Here is a 19,501-nt window from a genome sequence, read left to right on the forward strand (position 1 = left end):
GTTTTCAATTTGAGACTACTGTAGATTTCTTTTTGTCTCTTTGAAAAAATTTAGGCTTCTTTTAGGTATGTATGAATTTTTTATACATTACATTTTATACACGTAGTTATTGTTGACATTTTAAACTCTAATAAAGTGGATAGAAATTATAATAAAAAAATTAAAAAAAAAAAAACTAAGAGAGGAAACAAGGAACATGTGAGGTGGAGAAAAGATGATGTGTCAAAGTTATTGAAAATTTTATTATCTTTTAAAGATTACAAGGTTACAAAACAATTTACCCAGGAAATCTGTTAGAAGCTCTTTTACATTTCACTTATAATACAGACCTTAAATTAGGCTACTTACAAACCTATACTTTTAACATTTAGCATGTTAAAACTTTTTATATTTAACACATCATGAATACCCCCTACTATTGGATCATCTATACTTACTTAAAAAATGTTGTGATATAACAACTTTTCTTTTCTTTTCTAGAAGATTTTTATTTAAAAATAATTTTGTATTTGTAGGGGTTCTGTGTCAAATATGCTGGTTACTTCATGTCGCGACAATATTTGTCGAATTTGGGTTGAAACGGTGTTACCAGACGATGGATTGGTTAATATGCAACAGTTTGATCCTCTAGCAGCGCAGAACCCTAAATTCAGAACACACAGACATAAACATCGTTTCATGCAGCGACTCAAGCACATGAAGTAAGTTACTCTTGAATTAATTTTATATTTTTTAATTACTCCTACCATTCGTTCCTTGTTTGTAATGAACTTAAAAAAAAAGATTGTTTAATGAATTCACTGTATTTATTGTAACATATTTTTAGCCAAATTTTACTGGATTTTACAGATATTGTATCGCTGAACAAATTTCAGTTATAGTCAAAATGTTATATGCTATTGATAAAATTTGGAAAGGATCTATTGTTACAGATTGCATTACACTCTCCTTTTCTTTTTAATATATTAATTTAATCGAGGTTTTTCAAAAACCTTAAAACGAATAAAAAAAAATTAATTTGATAAGTACTTATCAGTTTTCACAGATTCATTTTGTTTTTACAGTTGACATCTTTTTTCTTATTGAAGCAAACTTGTTAGAAATTAAAAAGTAAGAAATACTGTCTTATATATGACATTTCATATTTCATTCCCTGGTTACAGGTGTTTTATTCTGAAATAATAATTTTTACTTACTTGTTTAGTCTCAACACATTTAATTATATTAATAGTCCAGCGTTTCGGCCAATTAGGCCATCCTCAAGGACAATCTAAACAATTTCTGGAATTTTCATTTTGTTAACTATCTGTTTCTTGAAAAAAAAAAAGCTTAAATCTTGCAGGTTTGGTAGTAAACTTTTATCAATGGATCTTGGCTAATATTACTTTGAAATCCATAATGGATTTTTTTTTTTTTTTTATGATACTTATTACAACTATAATAATATAACCTGGTATACGACATCTATGTAGTTCAAGTAGCAGCGCCACAGAGTCTTACATGTTCAAGATCTAATCAGGAAGGAGAAATAAAAAAGAGATTTTGAGAAATCCATTTTCTTGTGATTAAGAGATAACTTGTTAATATAATGGTTGATGGCGATACAATGTCTTAAGTTCCAAGTCACTGAAAAATCCATTTTTATTTATATACATTCATCTGGTTATCATTTAAACCATTAAAGGAAGGCATTCTCCAGGAGCTATATTTACAGAAGATGAGAAGAAATTCCTTATTAATTTATTTATATTGCAGGTTGAATCCAAGCCATCAGTAAGCTTGTTCTTAAATGAGTTTTGACTATTATCAAAAGAGCGTGAGAAGTACAGTTTTTCTGACCCAAAACTTATACCCTGTTTGATGATAGTAAAAACACATGTTGGAACAGGTCTCTTCTATTTGGTCCAAGAACCGGCATATCCTAAGTCGACTTATTAATATCTAACCTTAACTTTTTGGAGAGCCTCACAAGTCCTACAAGAATGGACTACAGTTCAAATATGTACCCTGATCTTTAATTATGTAATTTAATTTTAATATGGCTGTGCATACTCCAGAACTTAAGGCCCAAAAATGTTTTGAAACTATAATTTTGAAAATATAAGGAAGATGGTCATTTTGAGTGTTATAAAAAAGCTGCTAAAATATTACAAAACTATTTATCAAGCGCAAACATTTCGCCCTACTTTGCAGGGCTCCATCAGGGCCACAAACAAGGTACAAAAACTAAAAATTTTGTGAACAGTGTAAGAGTACAAGATGACTTGACCTTTTTTTATTTATTTTATACCAGATCGGCTTGCATGGTTGATGTATCAGTTACATTTTTTTTTTATTGACAGTTTATTTTTGGGGGTATAGTATCGTACAAGACACCCGTAACTAGGTATAACGTTATAATTTTTTTAAAAAATTAGGATAAAATAAATAGATAAACATAATAATTTTTGATATGAGAGAAAAGTAAAGTTAATAACAACATTCCTAGACTTAACAAAACATACAATTGCCCTCTACTGGAAAAAAAAAAAAAAAGTTGATTTGAAAAAAGATGAAGATAATATAAATAAAATGGAAATTGTGTCAATAAAAGAATTGATAACTACAGAATTTATAACAGGATGTCCTGCATGCCTGATCTTCAGGATGAGGTTGGGTTTCCCAAGTTGTAGGTTACTGCTCCTTTAACTTTTGATCCTGGTATTTGGTGGGGGGAACAAGTCCAGCAAGTGGGCCTAGTGGTCCTTTCTGCCAACCCATGGCGGCTAGCTGAGTTGCCGTTGTGTTCTAACCAAGGTGGGAGTGTCAAGATTCATTCTTTTGGATTGCCGAAAAATAAATATTAATTGCTCCAGGTGGGAATCTAACCTACAAGGTTCCGAACCATGCACTCTGGGACCTTTTTTTTTGTGTTATCCACTATTGACTCCATTTTCAATTCCCGATGCAGTTGGCTATTTCTCACAAACCAAGGAGCATCCACTGCGATTCTGAGGACTTGTAATATTTTCCTTTTCATAAAGAATGCTGCTCCCCTGACTGCACCACCATACATCAGTAGTGGCCTCAGAATTGTTTCAAAAACAGTAGTTTTTAGTTTTAATTTGGAGACATGAAACTAAAAGTAAACTAAGGTAAGACTAAAATATGATGTAAGTTAATAATTACAAAGATATAAAAAAATGAGTAAAGTAAATTAAAGAAAATATAACCGGGATTAGTAATAAAAAAGCCCAGTTGGGCAAAAAGTATTCGATTGACTAGAGACAAATACATTTTTATTCCAATAAAAATATGACTAAACAGAATATTTCAATGGAATAAAAAATAAGTGGAATAACAATTAGATTTTCTTTTTTAATTTCGCTTATTTTTAGCCATTTTTGATTTCTAACTATGAGGGTGCCATTACACATTTTCAGACGAGTAGAAAACGAAAATATATTTTAAGATCGCGCATTGATTTATTTTAATTTTTCTGATTGCTAATATATGAGGGTTCTCTTGTATGTTTCTTAAGACCCAGAAACCGAAAATGCTATCGATTTTATGATCGCACGCTTGCGTATCGATTTATTATAACTTATCCGATCTCAAACATATTAGTGTCCTTTTCAATTTTTTAAGTTGCAGAAAACATACAAATGGCTTATTATCACATTAAGATAAGAAGGAACCCAAAGAAAAAGTAAATATAAATCGATACGCGATTTTAAAATGAATAGCATTTTCTTATTCTGCGTCTTAAGAAACTTATAAGAGGACCCCAATTAGAAATTATTATTATTATAAATCAGAAATGTTAAAATAAATCGATACGCGATTCTAAAATCGATAGCATTTTCATATTCTGCAAGAAAACAGATAAGTTAAAATAAATCGATACGCAACCTCTATATATACCGCCATAGGCCTGTAAGACAAAAAATTCACAGTTGTCTATTTAAGCCACCAACAAACATGCATAACCGGCATTTTTCGTAACAGGTAACCTTAAAATACCAAATGCATTAAAAGGTAAGACCCAACACGAATTACTTTTCTTTTTCACAGTAATGCACTTATTAATTCACCTTTTTTCTTTCTGTTTTAGAGGGATCGAAAAAAAAGAAGACAAAAAATGTCCTCTTCACGAGTATACGAATACGAATGTATTCTTAATGTTTTAGAATAAGAGATTATTCGTCCATAAAATTGATGAATATAAAAGTATTCGAATTGTTTTGCTACAATAATTGATTATGCGTGTAAAATAATGAGGAATAAAAAAGTATTCGTCTGGTTAATCATGTTTTGTACGAATAATTGATTCACGAATAAAAAAGTATTCTCTCGTCAATCGAATAATCTTTGCCCAACTATGTAAAAAAGAGAATAATAGATTCTAGAAAAATAGTAAAAAACTGAAAGATGGAAAATTAAGGAAATAAGATAAGGGGAAATATAGCAAAGGGCCAAATGAAGGGAGCACTACATAACATTGGCGCTTGAGTTCACACCTGGGCCATCTTCCTTATATTAGTTAATGATCTTGCAACGTAATTTTTTAAAAAATAACAAATAATTTGCATCAACTTGTTTTCAAAGTATTCATATGTAGTGACCACTGTCATGTTAAAGTTAGTTTACATGGTAATACTTCAAAGCCAAGGTAGGAAATGTTGCAATGCCACTGCATATGATATGTAATATCTGGCTATTACAGTAGTAGAACTACTGTCATGACAGTACTGTTTCACGGGTAATATTATGTGTAAGATCAGTTCATCAGATACTGTCACTTTAAAGTCTGTTAACTCGGTTACATTTTACTGTGAAGATGGCGTAATAATTAATAATACATAGTAATTAATGGGGTACATGTTTTAGGTATGATCTATTCTTATAGGAATTTTTATCTATTCTTATGAAGTTTTCCAAAAATTTTTCACTTGATATTGATAATTGGACATTTTGCACATGGCTTTTGAATTAATTCAAAAGAGGAAACATTTTATAATAATAATTTCTTTATTTAGTGAAATATTGTCGTTCATCACTGGTAACACTTGTGTGTTATTGACATTTACTTATGGCGATCTATTGCTTCATGTATGTGTTTGGCTGTAGACTCTAGCTAAATATTGAAAATCGATGTATCATTTAGTTTAGTTTATCTTTTTAGTTTTAATGCCACAATTTTTAATTATATGTATTCTTATTGGAATTGAAGGAACTTAACTGTATTTTATGATTATCTTATTGTGATTTTTTTTCTTTTATTTAAAAATAATAATAACTTTTGTATTAATTGTGTTTATAATCTTGCATTATATGTGGTGTGCTTTACTTGATACGCATCGGTGTTGTCTGTATGATCTTTTATTTTTATTTATTTTTTTGTTTTGTAAGTAAATAATTCTATATGTCCATAGTTTATTTAATTCATCAATATCGAGACCATCTTTTAGCTACGCTTTCAATGGAGCCTTGGCAAGTAGTTTGTGTCCAGATCTCATTTTGCATTCGATTTTTGAGAAAGTGTAAAGAAGCCCTAATTAGCGTAGGGCCCACTATCATGCAGTTTCTATTTTATTTTCAGATGGCAATTCTGGAATTTTCTTCAGTTGCTTGAGAATGCCGGGACTCCTCTTTTCGGAATTGTCGGGCTCTGGAGTTACTCACAGTATTGTATAGATAACATTATCAACCGCTCTCGCTGTAGATCCAGTCTGTGCTCAGCAGCTTTTTTATTTTTATTTATTTGATTATGTTTTATTTGTTAATTTTTTTATTATTTAATATTTCATGAGAATTATTGCACTGAATAAAAAAAAAAAACTATTTGTGATTACGGGAATAGTACTCTCCAGCAGTTATGGCATGCTAAAGAAGCTATTATCAAAAACAATGATAAATTTTTCAGAGCATGTTGAGCAGTTATGGTGGTGTTTTAAAAGTTTGATTCAATAATAGGAACTGACGATTATTAACTGCATTAAGTTTGTAAATAATCTATTTAAGTTTTTAACATCTTTGCAAAAGCAAAGTAGTAAATATATTATCTTCGGAAGGGCTTTTATCAAATGCTGCATGGTTTTGTTATGGTTTCTGAGCTGCGATACTCAACTACAAATGTATATAAATTGATTTTTGGGAAAAGCCTCTTAAAAATGCAGGCATAAAATTTCTGTTTTGCTTTAGAATTGCTTTTGTGGTTGGCTACAGTGTATAATATACTTTGCTTGAAGGAAGATTAAAGAATGTCTGATGATGGAAGCCATTTTCTTTTTGATGTTTCCGTTCTTTTAATTTACATAGTTGTATCACAAAAACTATATTAGGATGACATTAGTAAAATATAAATTGACAAGATCTTATTTTCTCAATTAATCAGTATATATGGTCCTTTGTTTTTGTACAATTCTTCCAACTAATAAATTTTTAAGGGGAGCCGGTAATATACCAGTAAAGCACTGGGTTCCTAGCTCCTGGGCTTGGTTTGAATCTGGCTGTAATAAATAATTATTCTGATATTATAGCCATGAGTCAACCCTGTGGGTTCAGGAGTCCTGGGAAACACCCAGCTTCTATAAAGTGGATACCTTTAATTGGGACAAAAACCTGGCGGTCGAGTGTAATCATGTACAAATCAATTCCGTGTACAACTGTTGTTCAAGAAACAGGACATCCTTACAAAATACTGAACCCCTGACCTTTGTTGGATTATAGTGGCACGGGCTTTTTAAATCATGTTATATATAGATAGTTGACCATATTTGGGAATGGTCAGAGTTGAGGTCAAGAAAAAGTCAAAATAGTTTTCTTCTATATATTAATAGCCAACGTTTTGACCCATGCTGCTTGTGAAGACCTGAGCCTTGAAGTCAGGGCTGTATGATAGTTTAATGGCAGCACTGTCGCACTAGAGATGGTGTGATAGTTCGTAGTACATGTAGAAATCGTGAAGATACTCTCACATTAAAACCACTTGGCACTGTGACCCTTTGAAGCCACAGCAGGAACTATCACAGCCATTACAATGGTTGAGTTGTATAACAGTTAACATCTTATCATTTCTTGTGACAATATTGTCATAGATATAACTTGAAGATGCTGGCAGTACATGTTACTGTAGGGAAGCTCTTATCATCAAAATATTTATAGTCCTTTGCGTAGAGAAGTGTCTTTTGTTGAATATCCTGTCAAATTCTGATGAAAGTAGGTCTCCAGGAAAAATACAATTTTGATTTTCAGTAACTCTTAATTTTATTTTTTCCTTAATTTAGTCAATCCTGGAAGGGAGTGGGGCAGCTCATCGAGTAAGGCACTATGCTACTAACTCCTGGGACCTGATTTGAATCCGGTTGTGGCAAATAACTATTTATTGTGTTACTGTAGCTATAAATCAACCCCTATGGGTTCGACATCCCTTCTGGGGCCCACACAGCCTTTATTAAATGCGTACCTCTTAATTGGAAAAAATCTGATGGTTGAGCGTGGTCTTGAAAAAATCATCTTGCATAACTGTAGTTTAAAAAAATAGTAGTACCTTACGAAGTACTGAATCCCTGACTCTTCATGGGTTGTCGCAGTACATATTTTAATTTAGCCTTAGATAATAATAAATTTGGTTAATTGAGGGTCAACTGTACCTAATTTACTAATTTTTAAAATTTTTATTGTATTTATTTATTCTATTCTTCTAATTTATTATTCTACTAATGTCATCCACAATACAGAATTTTATGTGATACTTCAGGTAAATTTCTGTTAATATTTCAAACAGTTTTAAAGAAGGCGGTCTGCATTGAGCCTGGCAGTGTTTCTCTTCTTTTTAATTAATTTAATTTATTACTCGGCATGATTTTCATTACATAATGTTATAATTGAAATTATGATTTCAGTAATACATTGATTATCCCTATATTAGATTTACCTCGTTTCCTATTAGCTGTTTGTTAAGAAGAAAAAAGTATAAGCATAAGAATATACAATGAAAAACAAAATGTACAAACTAAAATGGAAAATAATTATAATTTTTTGAGGGAATTTTGTACGTATAAATTACAGGATATATATTGCCTATTCTGTAGGATTGAGTTCTAGGTGGATATGGATGGATTCAGAAAGGAATCATTTCTCATGGCTATGTGTTGTGTTTAGAGTGGATTTATTCCATTTTTTGTATATTTATTATATCGTGAAGACTCATAATTTTGGCTGATAATTAAAAGTTTACAAAAATATGTTATATTATAACCCCCCCACTTCATTCTCTAGTCATATTTCCTCAAATATGTCCTATTTCTAGTCCTATTTATCTTCAGTTTATTACCTAACGGTGAAGTCAAAAAGAGGGATTATGTGTTAAGAGGTGACATATAACCTGCTCATTTGTATCTTTGTAACAATTTTTAAGCCAATGGCCCAACTGATTTTTAAGTTTGATGGCTCAGATTATTCATTGGGATCTTGTGATTCTGTTGTAACAGTTTGATCTCAAAATACTGAAATTAAGTGAGTTAAATCTGTTTGTTTATTTGGGCTTGTTTTTGAGCAAACTCCTCAACTGATTTTGAAGTTCGATCTCCTAATTTACTCAGTGGTATCCTGTGAGTGTTTTCAAATGAAATGAGCTCGAAATAATATTTTATTATATTTACTAACCCTCTTAAAAGACCGAGTACTCCTAGTTGCAGTGTAACAGATTTACAGCCCATATAACCATCCAGTAATGAACCATTTTCTGACTTACTTGTTTGGTTTATATTGTATATATACTATATTACATATAGATCGGTGTTATATGTCCTACTAACACTTTTAAAGACACTGTAGGAAGTATTATCTTTAACACACATAATTAATAGTTGGTATAGAAAGAAAGTTATCAGGAAGTTATAATAATGTTTTAGGTATTAAATATAGTTTAATCTCATTTTTTAAAGCTTTGAGTAGATGACTGTCATCAAGTTATACTAGCTCAAGAAAAGTAGTAACTTAAAAGATCTTAGTCGGTCTTTATCTGAGGGGAGTAGACATTATTGGGGCAGAACATGATTCAAATAAAATATAAACAAATTAAATGAAGGGAAAAACAATTTTGTTCTTTGATATTAACATGAACATGACACCGGAGGTTACAAATATAAAATTAGTAGTATAAACGTTAAAATGACACAAGGGGTTAGAATTAGGCATTTCAATATTACATGTGTAAAATGAATAAGGGTGTTCAGCCTTTATTATCTATGTTAAAAAAGTAGAATAATTTAGAAATAGACCAGCATTAGCATGCTCAAACCTAACTACATATTGTGTACACTTCTTAACTGGAGGTATAATCGGAGATATTTGGTTACCTTTGGGATTTAGAGTTGCTTGTGATTGTGAACCTTGCAATACATCCAACGCATTGATACCCAGGGCACAGTCATCCTAATTCTAGTCAAAGGCCATCGACTAAATTGTAAAATGTCAACATGTGAAAAACTAAAAATGATAAAATAAAAACTAATTTAATTTTAAAAAAAAATAAACGCCTATGGATATACTCCTATTTCTGCTAAGAGATGGAATGTTATTGAATATCTCTGTAAAGATATTAGTGGATTGTTGGTGATGGCTATAAAATATTGTAATAATTTTAAAAAAAAATTTATTTTAAAATAAAAATAAAAAGAATTTTTGCTCGTTTTATAACTTTTCTCAAATATAAGAGATAACTTGGGTTCTAATTTAAGAACTTTAATATAAAATAGATAATATAATTTTATTATACAAAAAGACTCTTAATTTTATTATATAAAAAGAGACTGTTAATCTCAGGGCGTGTGGTTGCTAGACAATCAGAAACAGGCATTTACAATAATCTAATTTAAAATCTCTTTTTATACATGTATCTAACTTTATGTATACAAAAACTAACCAAGCTCTACGATCTTCCTTTGATGATTTTTTTTTTCTTATTGTTCTTGTCTTAGCTTCCAAAAATGGCTTCCTTCTTGCTGGACATAAATTCATGAGCACCTCTTCTTGCTCAAGACATCATCTCTCTTCGGCGCCACAGACCCGAATTCAAAAACAAAACCTGCCTTGAGGTTACATGTAAACATCGATTGTCCCCCAACAGTTAGGGATTTTTCCAAATGATTTACTTTCTGAATATTATTCATTTGCATTATTTCTTGATTTCTATTTTTCCTTTAACTTCCTATATTTTCAATTATGAGGGGACGAGTTAAAATAGTTTTTATGATATTTGAATCTGCTTAACGTGGCCTTGATTCAACGTACCGCCATGATTAATCTTGGCTTTGTTTGGAATCACGAAGTTATTATAAACAATGAAACTTGGTTAGCTTGCTTCTTGGATAAACAAAACAAATGAACAATCTTAAAATGATACATAAAAGAAAACATATTAAAAACCCTTTATACATCAAAATATACTATTTACTACAAAAGGAGCATATTACAATATATTGAACTTTGGTATAATAGTTGGGTGACTTCTCCTAAGCGCTACGGCTCTTGGCAAGTATGTTCAGTCCCATGTAGCTGTGAATATCGCTATAAAGAAAGCTCCCGCAACTGCACATGTAACCATAAAGAAAGTGTATAATTATTATAAATGACACTATAAGGGCTATATGATTGTTTACCGCGGATAATATATATATGAGAAGATGGTGAGGGGTGCATTCAATGAGGAACAGAAATAAGTAACAACTTATTTATTAGTGCCAACGTTTCAGCCAGGATTTAATATAAAATTACAGAAAAAATAATAAAATACATATAATTATCTAGTCAGTAAAGATATGGAAAAAATTAAAATTATTAAGAATATAAGATGTTCAGGGTTCTGGTAAAAAAAAGAACAAATAGTTAATAACTATTTAATATCCGACGTTTCGCCCCACTTTTCAGGGCTTCATCAGGGCTAAAAAGATTAAAAAAAAAAAACTAAGAACATTACCACAATGAGGTAATTTAAGCTAGGATAAATATTATGTAAAAATAAAGTGATAAGAAATTACATACAAATAAAAGGAAGGAAGAAATAAAATAGTATTAATACAAAATAAATCTGAATAAACAGAATAAAAAAATAAGTAACAATGGTAAGAATAAAAATTTTTAAAAATACGTAAAATAAACAGTTAAAAAAGTACAGTACACTTGCTCATTTATTATTTATTTCATCTCCTGTACTTTTTTAACTGTATATTATATGTATTTTTTAACATTTTTATTCTTACCATTGTTACTTATTTTTTTATTCTTATCATTGTTTATTCAGGTTTACTATTTTATATCTTCCTTCCTTTTATTTATATGTAATTTCTTATTACTTTATTTTTACATAATATTTATCCTAGCTTAAATTACCTTATTGTACCTTGTTGTAATGTTCTTAGTTTTTTTTTTTTGTATCTTTTTAGCCCTGATGAAGCCCTGCAAAGTGGGGCGAAACATCGGACATTAAATAGTTATAAACTATTCATTTTTTTTTTTAGCGTGACCCTGACTATCTTCTTATATTTAAGTTTTACGGTCAACTATATACATATTATTAAAAATAAATCTTTTTTTTAATGACTAGATTTTCATATGTATTTTATTATCTATTCTTTCATATTACTTAATTTTAATATTACTCTTCTCATACGGCCTATCATGTCTGTCAACACTATTTATGTATCTATAATGTTGGTTATTTTATTATCATTCTATTTATCCTTTTATTCATTGGCTGTTATCTTGTTTTTTGTTCTTAGCCCCGATGGAGGCTAGAAATTCTGGACGAAACGTTGGCACTAATAAATTACTTTTTACTTATTTGTGTTCTACACTGACCGCAAGCCCTCAATCATCTTTCTCTCATATATATTATCCACGGTCAACAATGTTCTCATCAGTATGAAGGCTATGTTTGTATATAATTGGCAGCAAACTATTGAATATAAAAAGTCTTCAAATTTAATAATTAGCGCAATGATACATTATGGATTTTTAATTAAAACATTTCCCAAAAGAAAAAGAAATGGAAGGGTCACTTATACGTTTTAAATGGTTTATGAGATAATAAATGAACCAAAACACCAGGTGTAGGTTTTAAAACCAATTCAGCTAATTTAAGTGTAATTTTTCTTTTCTTTCTTCCACAATCTGTTGAATCTATATCTATCGGTTTTTCCTTAGCCAGCAGAAATATAACAGAAATACTTCTTTACTAATTTAATTGAAATAGTAACACTGAATTATAATAACAATAAATAAAGAAAGTTAATAGCGATAACTCCCATCAGGATTGATGTTTATATAATAATAATAATAAAGGCCTAACGAACCCGAAGATTTGATGTCGAGATTACCAATCACTCTCTACACACATCCCTCCAAACCCAATTCTACTAAATCAGTTTTAACCCAATCCTCCCATCTACGTTTTGGTCTACCCTCTACCCCTAGGTTCAATGTTTATTAACATTTTAGGGATCCGCTCTTTACTAAGCCCTACAACCTAACACGCCCATCTTATATATCGCAATGCTATTACTTGAATTATATTTACCGGGTGTAGGTTCCTTAATTTATAGTAGTCTTCTAAATTCTCCCATTAATTCATTCTTTTTCGGTCCGAATATTTTATGTAATACTTTATTTTCAAAAACCTTTAGGCGCTGTTCATTGCTTAGTGTTATCATGGCCATATCTCGCATCCATTAGGAACAGAGGGAAGGATAATAGTTTTGTAAATTCTAATTTTTAAGTTTTTGGATAGAAGGCACGAGCTAAGCCTATAATAAACTGCCAGGAAAAATACTTAGGTCTACTACCTCTTATGTCGTCACCCACACACAGTTTACAGAGATAATAAAAATCAATGTAGGTTACAGATGAAATTTTATGCATAAATAACCTTTATATATTTTTTTCTATAATCTCAAATTTTCATATCTACATATAACTTGATAGAGAGCGCGGTGGCCACGGAGTAAAGCTCGTTGCTACTAACAACAAGGTCCTGAGTTCGAATCCGGCTGGACAGAAAATTGTTTTCTGTTACACTATAGCCGTGAGTTCTGGGGTCCACCCAGCCTCTTAAATTGGGCAGTCGAGCGTGATTCTGACCAAATTACCTCCTTGCACAACCATTGGTTTAGTAACAGTATTTCTTTACAAAATACTGAACCCCACAATCTTAAGAGAATTGTGCCATAAATAATTCATAGCTTTAGCTAAAATGTATTTCTACTTTCTTTTTAGTCGTGATAAAATGGTTTATTGTTGAAGTGGATTTAGTAGAATGCCAACAAAGTCAAAAGACACGTCATATGAGATTGTCCATTAAGCTTTGCTTATTCAAATACCAAATAGTTTTTTAGCTTTTAAATTTAATCAACATTTTTTTTTGTTTATTGCTTCTTTCCGAATAGAATCAGAGTATTTTTTGTAAATAAAAAATCTTTGTTACTATCTCCCCATTATATGTAGGTTGTAATGTTTTTAACATTTATCTTCTCATCACTTCAATATTTAGTTTTGTTAAGTGCATTTACTTTATTGTACTGTATCTTTGCTATTTTTTATTTCATTAATTTATTCCCTTAAACTAATTAATATTTTTATATAGTAGTTGACCGTAAAAATTTAAATATTTGAAGATGGTCAGGGTTGCGGTAAAAAAAAGAACAAATAGTTTAAAACTATTTTAATGTCCGACGTTTCGCCCCACTTTGCAGGGCTAAAAAGATACAAAACAAAAAAAAAAAAACTGAATATTCTTAGTTTTTTTTTTGTATCTTTTTAGGGCAAAGTGGGGCAAAACGTCGGACATTAAATAGTTTTAAACTACTTGTTCTTTTTTTGACCGCAACCCTGACCATCTTCAAATATTTATTTTAATTAATATTTTGTTTAACGTTACAGAATATGTATTTTTATTTTTATTTTTATCTTTTGTTTATTATTATTATTTTTTTATTTAACTTTGTTTTTAAATACTTCATTGATTTATTAATTATATTATATTTTAAAATTGAAATTTTTATCATTTTTTTTTTTAATTTCATCATTGATTTGATATATCTTTTCTGATTCCCTTTGTACAGAATTTCTGATTGATTATAAAATAAATGAGAAATAGTTATTCATGTTCATAGGAAATATCAGTGACGATGCAAGTGTAACATAGCTTCATAATTTTAGTAACTGTATAGAGCACACATAATGAGAATGACTTTCCAAAGAGATTTTTTTAAGGATTGAAACATATCATCTGGATCATGAGAGGATACAAGTTATATAAATCTAACCTCAAAGGAATGTTATGAGTAATAAATAACACAAATTATGAGTAAAAAGATATATGTTATCTTAAAGTTCAAAAAATAGACAATGTGTTGTCCTTTGTATTCAGAGAAAGATTTGTACTGTTTCAGATAATGAAAAATCAATTAACTGAAAAATATAAAATATATTATACTAACCCAACTACTAAAGAAATTGAGGTTGGTGAGAAATGGTTACAATATAAATAAAAGGCAGATGGTCTCTGGGTGCGATCACAAATAGCTCAAATAGTAAAAAATATTTATTATGAGCCGTTTCGCCCCACTTTGCAGGGCTTCATTCGAGCTAAAAAAGATATAAAAAACTAAAAATAAGTAAAGTTTCATCTAAGACCTGGCGTATAGATTTGATGAAGGGGATATAAAGGAATGTACAAAGAGCCTTAAAATTATTTCCAGTCAAACTACATGCTTGCTTGTTAAATCACCTTTACCCTTCGTCGTAAACCTACCGGCAGCCCTACAGTTTTATTTAATAATGTTACTCTTACCCATGTTGAACATATCTGCTACCTTGGTCTACATCTGGACAAACGATTAACCTGGAATCCTCACATAAGACTGAAAAGACAGGAAACTGCACGTCGATTTTGACTATTACAGCACTTACTAGACAAACAGTCTAAACTTCCAACTTATTACAAAAGATTGGATACAATCTGGACATATGGAGTTGAGCTTCGGGACTCCACTAAACCTTCGAATTCCTCTTGTATCCAATCCTTACAATCCAAAATCCTCAATGCTCCTTACTTTGTCACAAATAAAATCATACATAAAGACCTTAATGTCCCCTATGTAACCGATCTAGCCCGAACCAGATATCACTCCTTCCATTATAAACTCTCTAACCACTCAAACCCATTAGTTTCTAACCTTGCATCCTCTTCTATTCCTAACAATCCTCTGAGGTGCCTGAAAAGAAGATGGCTGCGAGACCTACTAATGTAAAATGTCATTAGAGTGCTACCAATGGGTTTCTCTACATGCCTATAACACTACATTTTAGCTAAGTTAGAATTTACTGAATGTATTATATAATATACAAGTGTAAATTTCAATAAACATATTGAAAAATCTCCTCATCGCCTAGTCTTGGATATGAAGTATCAGTTTTCACAGGAAAGATTATTTCCTAAAATTAATGAATATTCAATAAAATTCATCGTTATTCATGAAATATAAAAATTTGTATTCAATAGTTTACCCTCATATTCGGTATATTTCCCCAACTTGTTATGAACTTTTCAATCCCATAAATGAAAAATTCAGGGTTTTGTCAAGAATTAAAGTCTAAAAATGCGTTTTTGACCTGAGAATAATTTTCAAACATTTTACCTTTAAGGAAGTTGTCCAAATATCTGAACAGAAAAAGTTGGGTGTGGAAAGTATTTATAACACAACTTGTTTATGTTTAGTTTCTTCGCAGTATGTCATGAAATGTGAGGTCTGGCGTTGTATTAGAGTAGAGGCCTGGCGTTGTTGTATTAGAGTATAGTTCCCTTCCGATTAAACAATTCAGGTTGTTTTTTGGCAAGTTTTTGATGCATTATGTCAATATAAGTGCAGTACGATGTGGATGGGATGGTTTCACCTCTGGGTAAAAAGGAGAAATGAATTATTCTTGCCATTGACCACCATACAAAAACCAATAATACTTTTTGGATGAAAAATTGGTTTTGGTATGTGTGTCCCGGTCTTTCTTTTTTTAATTTAGCCACGCCCTAACCGCTGCCTGTTGTCATATACAATTCACTTTTCATCACACATGATTATCCTTTTGCACCAAGGTTTGTTTTTTTTCCTAGTAAGCAGTGTAACACATGTCTTATAACGAATCAGCTTCTGCCGTCCATTAAGTTCATGAGGTACTCATAGATCTTCCTTTTTTTTTTATTACTTTATCAATGGTCTTTAAGTGTCGAGGAACTGTTGATACACTTGTATTCAATTGGGCTGCAAGTCCTTTAACTGTTTATTAGGAGTTTTCTTCCACAGTAAGCCTTAGTTCATCGTCGTCGATTGCTGGTGGAGGTTTTCCTCTGGGTTGGTTATCCAAATCTGTGTCTATATCCATATATGTCACATTTCCCTCATGAAACAGCTCATAGACCTCTCTGTTGGTTCTCCTCCAATTCTTGCCTACCTTGACACAACCAAATATTCGGCTCAGAATTTTTCTTTCGAAGACCAAGATCTCCTTTTCTTTAGCACTTTTCAAAGTCCAGGCTCCCGATCCGTAAGTGAGGACCAGCCAGATTAGAGCCATTCCTTATAAAACCCTTCCCGAACACTGTGGTAATGTTTCTTGCAGCTTAGGCTGCTGAGTGTCCAAGTTCAATCTCATAAAAAAATTACTCGAAAATCGCATGTTTCCATGGTCTTAGTTGATGGCATTCTGAACAGTGTGCAATCAATTGGAATGATAGTAAATATTATCAAAAAAAAAAGAATAGTGGCTGATTATAATTTGTAAACATAAATGTAATAAACACAAAAAGTCCACTAATCTCGCTTTGAATTTCTGAAATAATAAAACCGGATATTTCATATGAAATGACCCAATAATAAATATCTGTACAAGCTTGTATAAATATATATATATATGTTTTTTATTTTATCTCATGTTCTTATTTTATCTATCTAATTTTTATTACTTTATTAAAATTTCTTTAACTTGACATTACGCAAACGGATAAATGCTGCTCAAATTGTTCACATTGTTATCCTGAGGAAACCAAGTGTCCCAGAATAAAGATAGATTTTTCATTTCATTTCAAAAACTTGTCCCTTTTTTTTTTTTATAATAAATCCAGAAAATCTTCAAAGCAATGATTTGAAGTAGGTTCTTGATTATTACCATTATAATTTCATTTCAGAACTTGTTTTCATCTTAGACGAACCGCCAAAGAGGGTAGCTCAACCGCGGGTGGCTTAGGAGGAATCAACCCGGCAAGAAGCACAATCCCGACTCTTCCATCAACTTATAGCGTTCACGATTTCCATTCGTACGGGTTTCACGGCACAGGAGTCATACCTGGTCTTCACTTTCATTTAGCTGCTTCCATCAACGCTGAAACAGGTCTGTTTTTTTTTTTTTACTTTATAATTTGTGAATGTTTAAAATTGAATTTTTATGTGTATTAGATTTTATATGGACATCTAAAATTCAAACATCGAGTCGACATAATCACTATCAAGTAGAATGAAATAAACAAGAGTCCTAGTTACAGAGAACGATAAATATGAATATTGAGTGAATCTACAAAAGGGAATCCTTATGATTTAAAAACATATCAAAGTTTCATAAATTTAATTAATTTTATAAAATTTCTTTTCCAGACATTCCACTTGTTCCAAGTTTAATTACTGGAGATCCTGAAAGAGAACCTAATTTCGTTCTACATTGGTTAAACAATAAGGAAATGCATTTCTCCCTGCAAGCAGAAAAAATATTACATGTATGTTTTGAAATGGATTTATTTATTTATTAGTTGATTTAAGGTGAAGGCAGGTGTGTGGATTAAGTTAAACTGGGCTGTTAATATTTCACCACTAATTATTAATGAGTTTACAGCGTTATGGCCTAATAAGCCGCTTCAGGTACAAAATCTGCAACGACTATTATATTCAAGGAAATGTCAATTTTTTAAATATTTATACAGGGTGCAGGAGAGAAACCTCCCATATTTTGAAGAAGTGGTAGTGGTGGGATAGAAATGTATCAGAGGCATGGAGAGAGGCTCATTAGATAATGGCAATCCTCCGGTTTTTAGCAGCCAAAACGCTGTACATAGAGGAGCAACATTAACTTTTTTTTTAATGTTTTCTCAAACAACTGTTCTATTATCGCAATTCAGCAAGCTTACAATTTCCATGTTTCGATCGACTCCACAGATTGTAAAATCATCTTGTAGAAATGCATTTTTATGTCCCATATGGAGAATATGTTAAACAGTGCAATCCAACATTCCAATAGCTGCTGTGTATTTCTGAACTGAGCGCCTTAGTGATTCTTCGATAGACACACGGACAACCTCCATCTTATGAGGCGTTCTCCACTTGGAGCAGTTTCTCTTCATCTTCTTGCTGTGTTTCCCGTTTCATGAAGATTTGCTACGTATAATAAGATTGTTTAGCGATATGGGAGACGTTCATTGCAAGTCAGTTGAAAATTCAAATGGTTAGCTCACTGAGTCACGATAACAGAAATCATTTGACAAATACGTCACAGCAAACCTATGTAGCTCGTCCGTGTACAACATTTTGGCTTCTAAAAACTAGAAAGACTCCTACTACATAACGAACCCCTCCCCACTTTCTCTGAAATACTCACATTCCCTCCCCCCATCACATTCATTCAAAATGTGAGATTTCTCTGCTGCACCCTGAATATTAATTTTATTTATTTAAATATCATTATAAATTTTTTTATTGTAAATTTATAGGAATTAACTAAAAAAGTTGTCGAGAAAGAGGATGGCCTATGTCTTGACCCAAGTAATCACGAATCATCCGATCATCACGATTCTGAACAAGATGGTGAGATATTTGATTATATTTATATATTAAAAAAAAAATTAGATTTAAAACTAAATTAGTTGTTTATGAACATTTCTGTCATTCCATTTAGACCAACCATCAACATGATGGTATCTAATTTGACATATCTCATTTCATTATTGTTTTAACTTAAATACAAGGTTTTGCTTGCTTATGTTATTACTCGTGAACACAAAGTAACTAACTGAAAATATAATTGTTTTGTTACATACTTATGTTATATATCAGGTAATATGATACTGGAAATATCACATCTTCAAATTGATTACGAAAAAGATCATTGGCTGGCAATAAAAACCAAAATATTTTTTTAATAAAATTTTGTTTTCATCAATATTAATTTGTGTTCCCTAGTAATATTATAAAAAACAAACATAAATCTGTATTTGAGCACTTCCAAAACCACAATGTTGAAGAGAAAATAAAAGAAAAAATAGAAAAAAAAGTTAAAGACAAGAAAACATGTAAATTAAAATTTAATAAATAACTTTAATATAAAGTGGGCCGAAACGTCGGATAATAAATATTTGTCAACTATTTTTGTTGACATCCCTGACCATCTTCTTCATTTTTAAAATAAATTTAAACTAAACTAT

At 31.0% G+C, this 19,501-nt stretch overlaps 1 protein-coding gene across 1 annotated transcript in view; it reads left to right on the forward strand.

Moving 5' to 3' along the window:
- The window catches only part of Rbcn-3A (Rabconnectin-3A), a gene marked incomplete at its 3' end in the record, with an annotated part of 63,283 nt that overhangs the window by 23,748 nt on the left and 20,034 nt on the right, over positions 1 to 19,501 (forward strand). The window contains 4 exon segments of the mRNA XM_067049253.1: positions 516 to 701; positions 17,222 to 17,424; positions 17,685 to 17,803; positions 18,791 to 18,884. Of these exon segments, the coding sequence (XP_066905354.1) occupies positions 516 to 701; positions 17,222 to 17,424; positions 17,685 to 17,803; positions 18,791 to 18,884 (602 nt within the window).

This window comes from Halyomorpha halys, unplaced genomic scaffold (assembly GCF_000696795.3).
Source record: "Halyomorpha halys isolate HHAL.00 unplaced genomic scaffold, Hhal_1.1 Scaffold1611.1, whole genome shotgun sequence".
Lineage (NCBI taxonomy): Eukaryota > Metazoa > Arthropoda > Insecta > Hemiptera > Pentatomidae > Halyomorpha > Halyomorpha halys.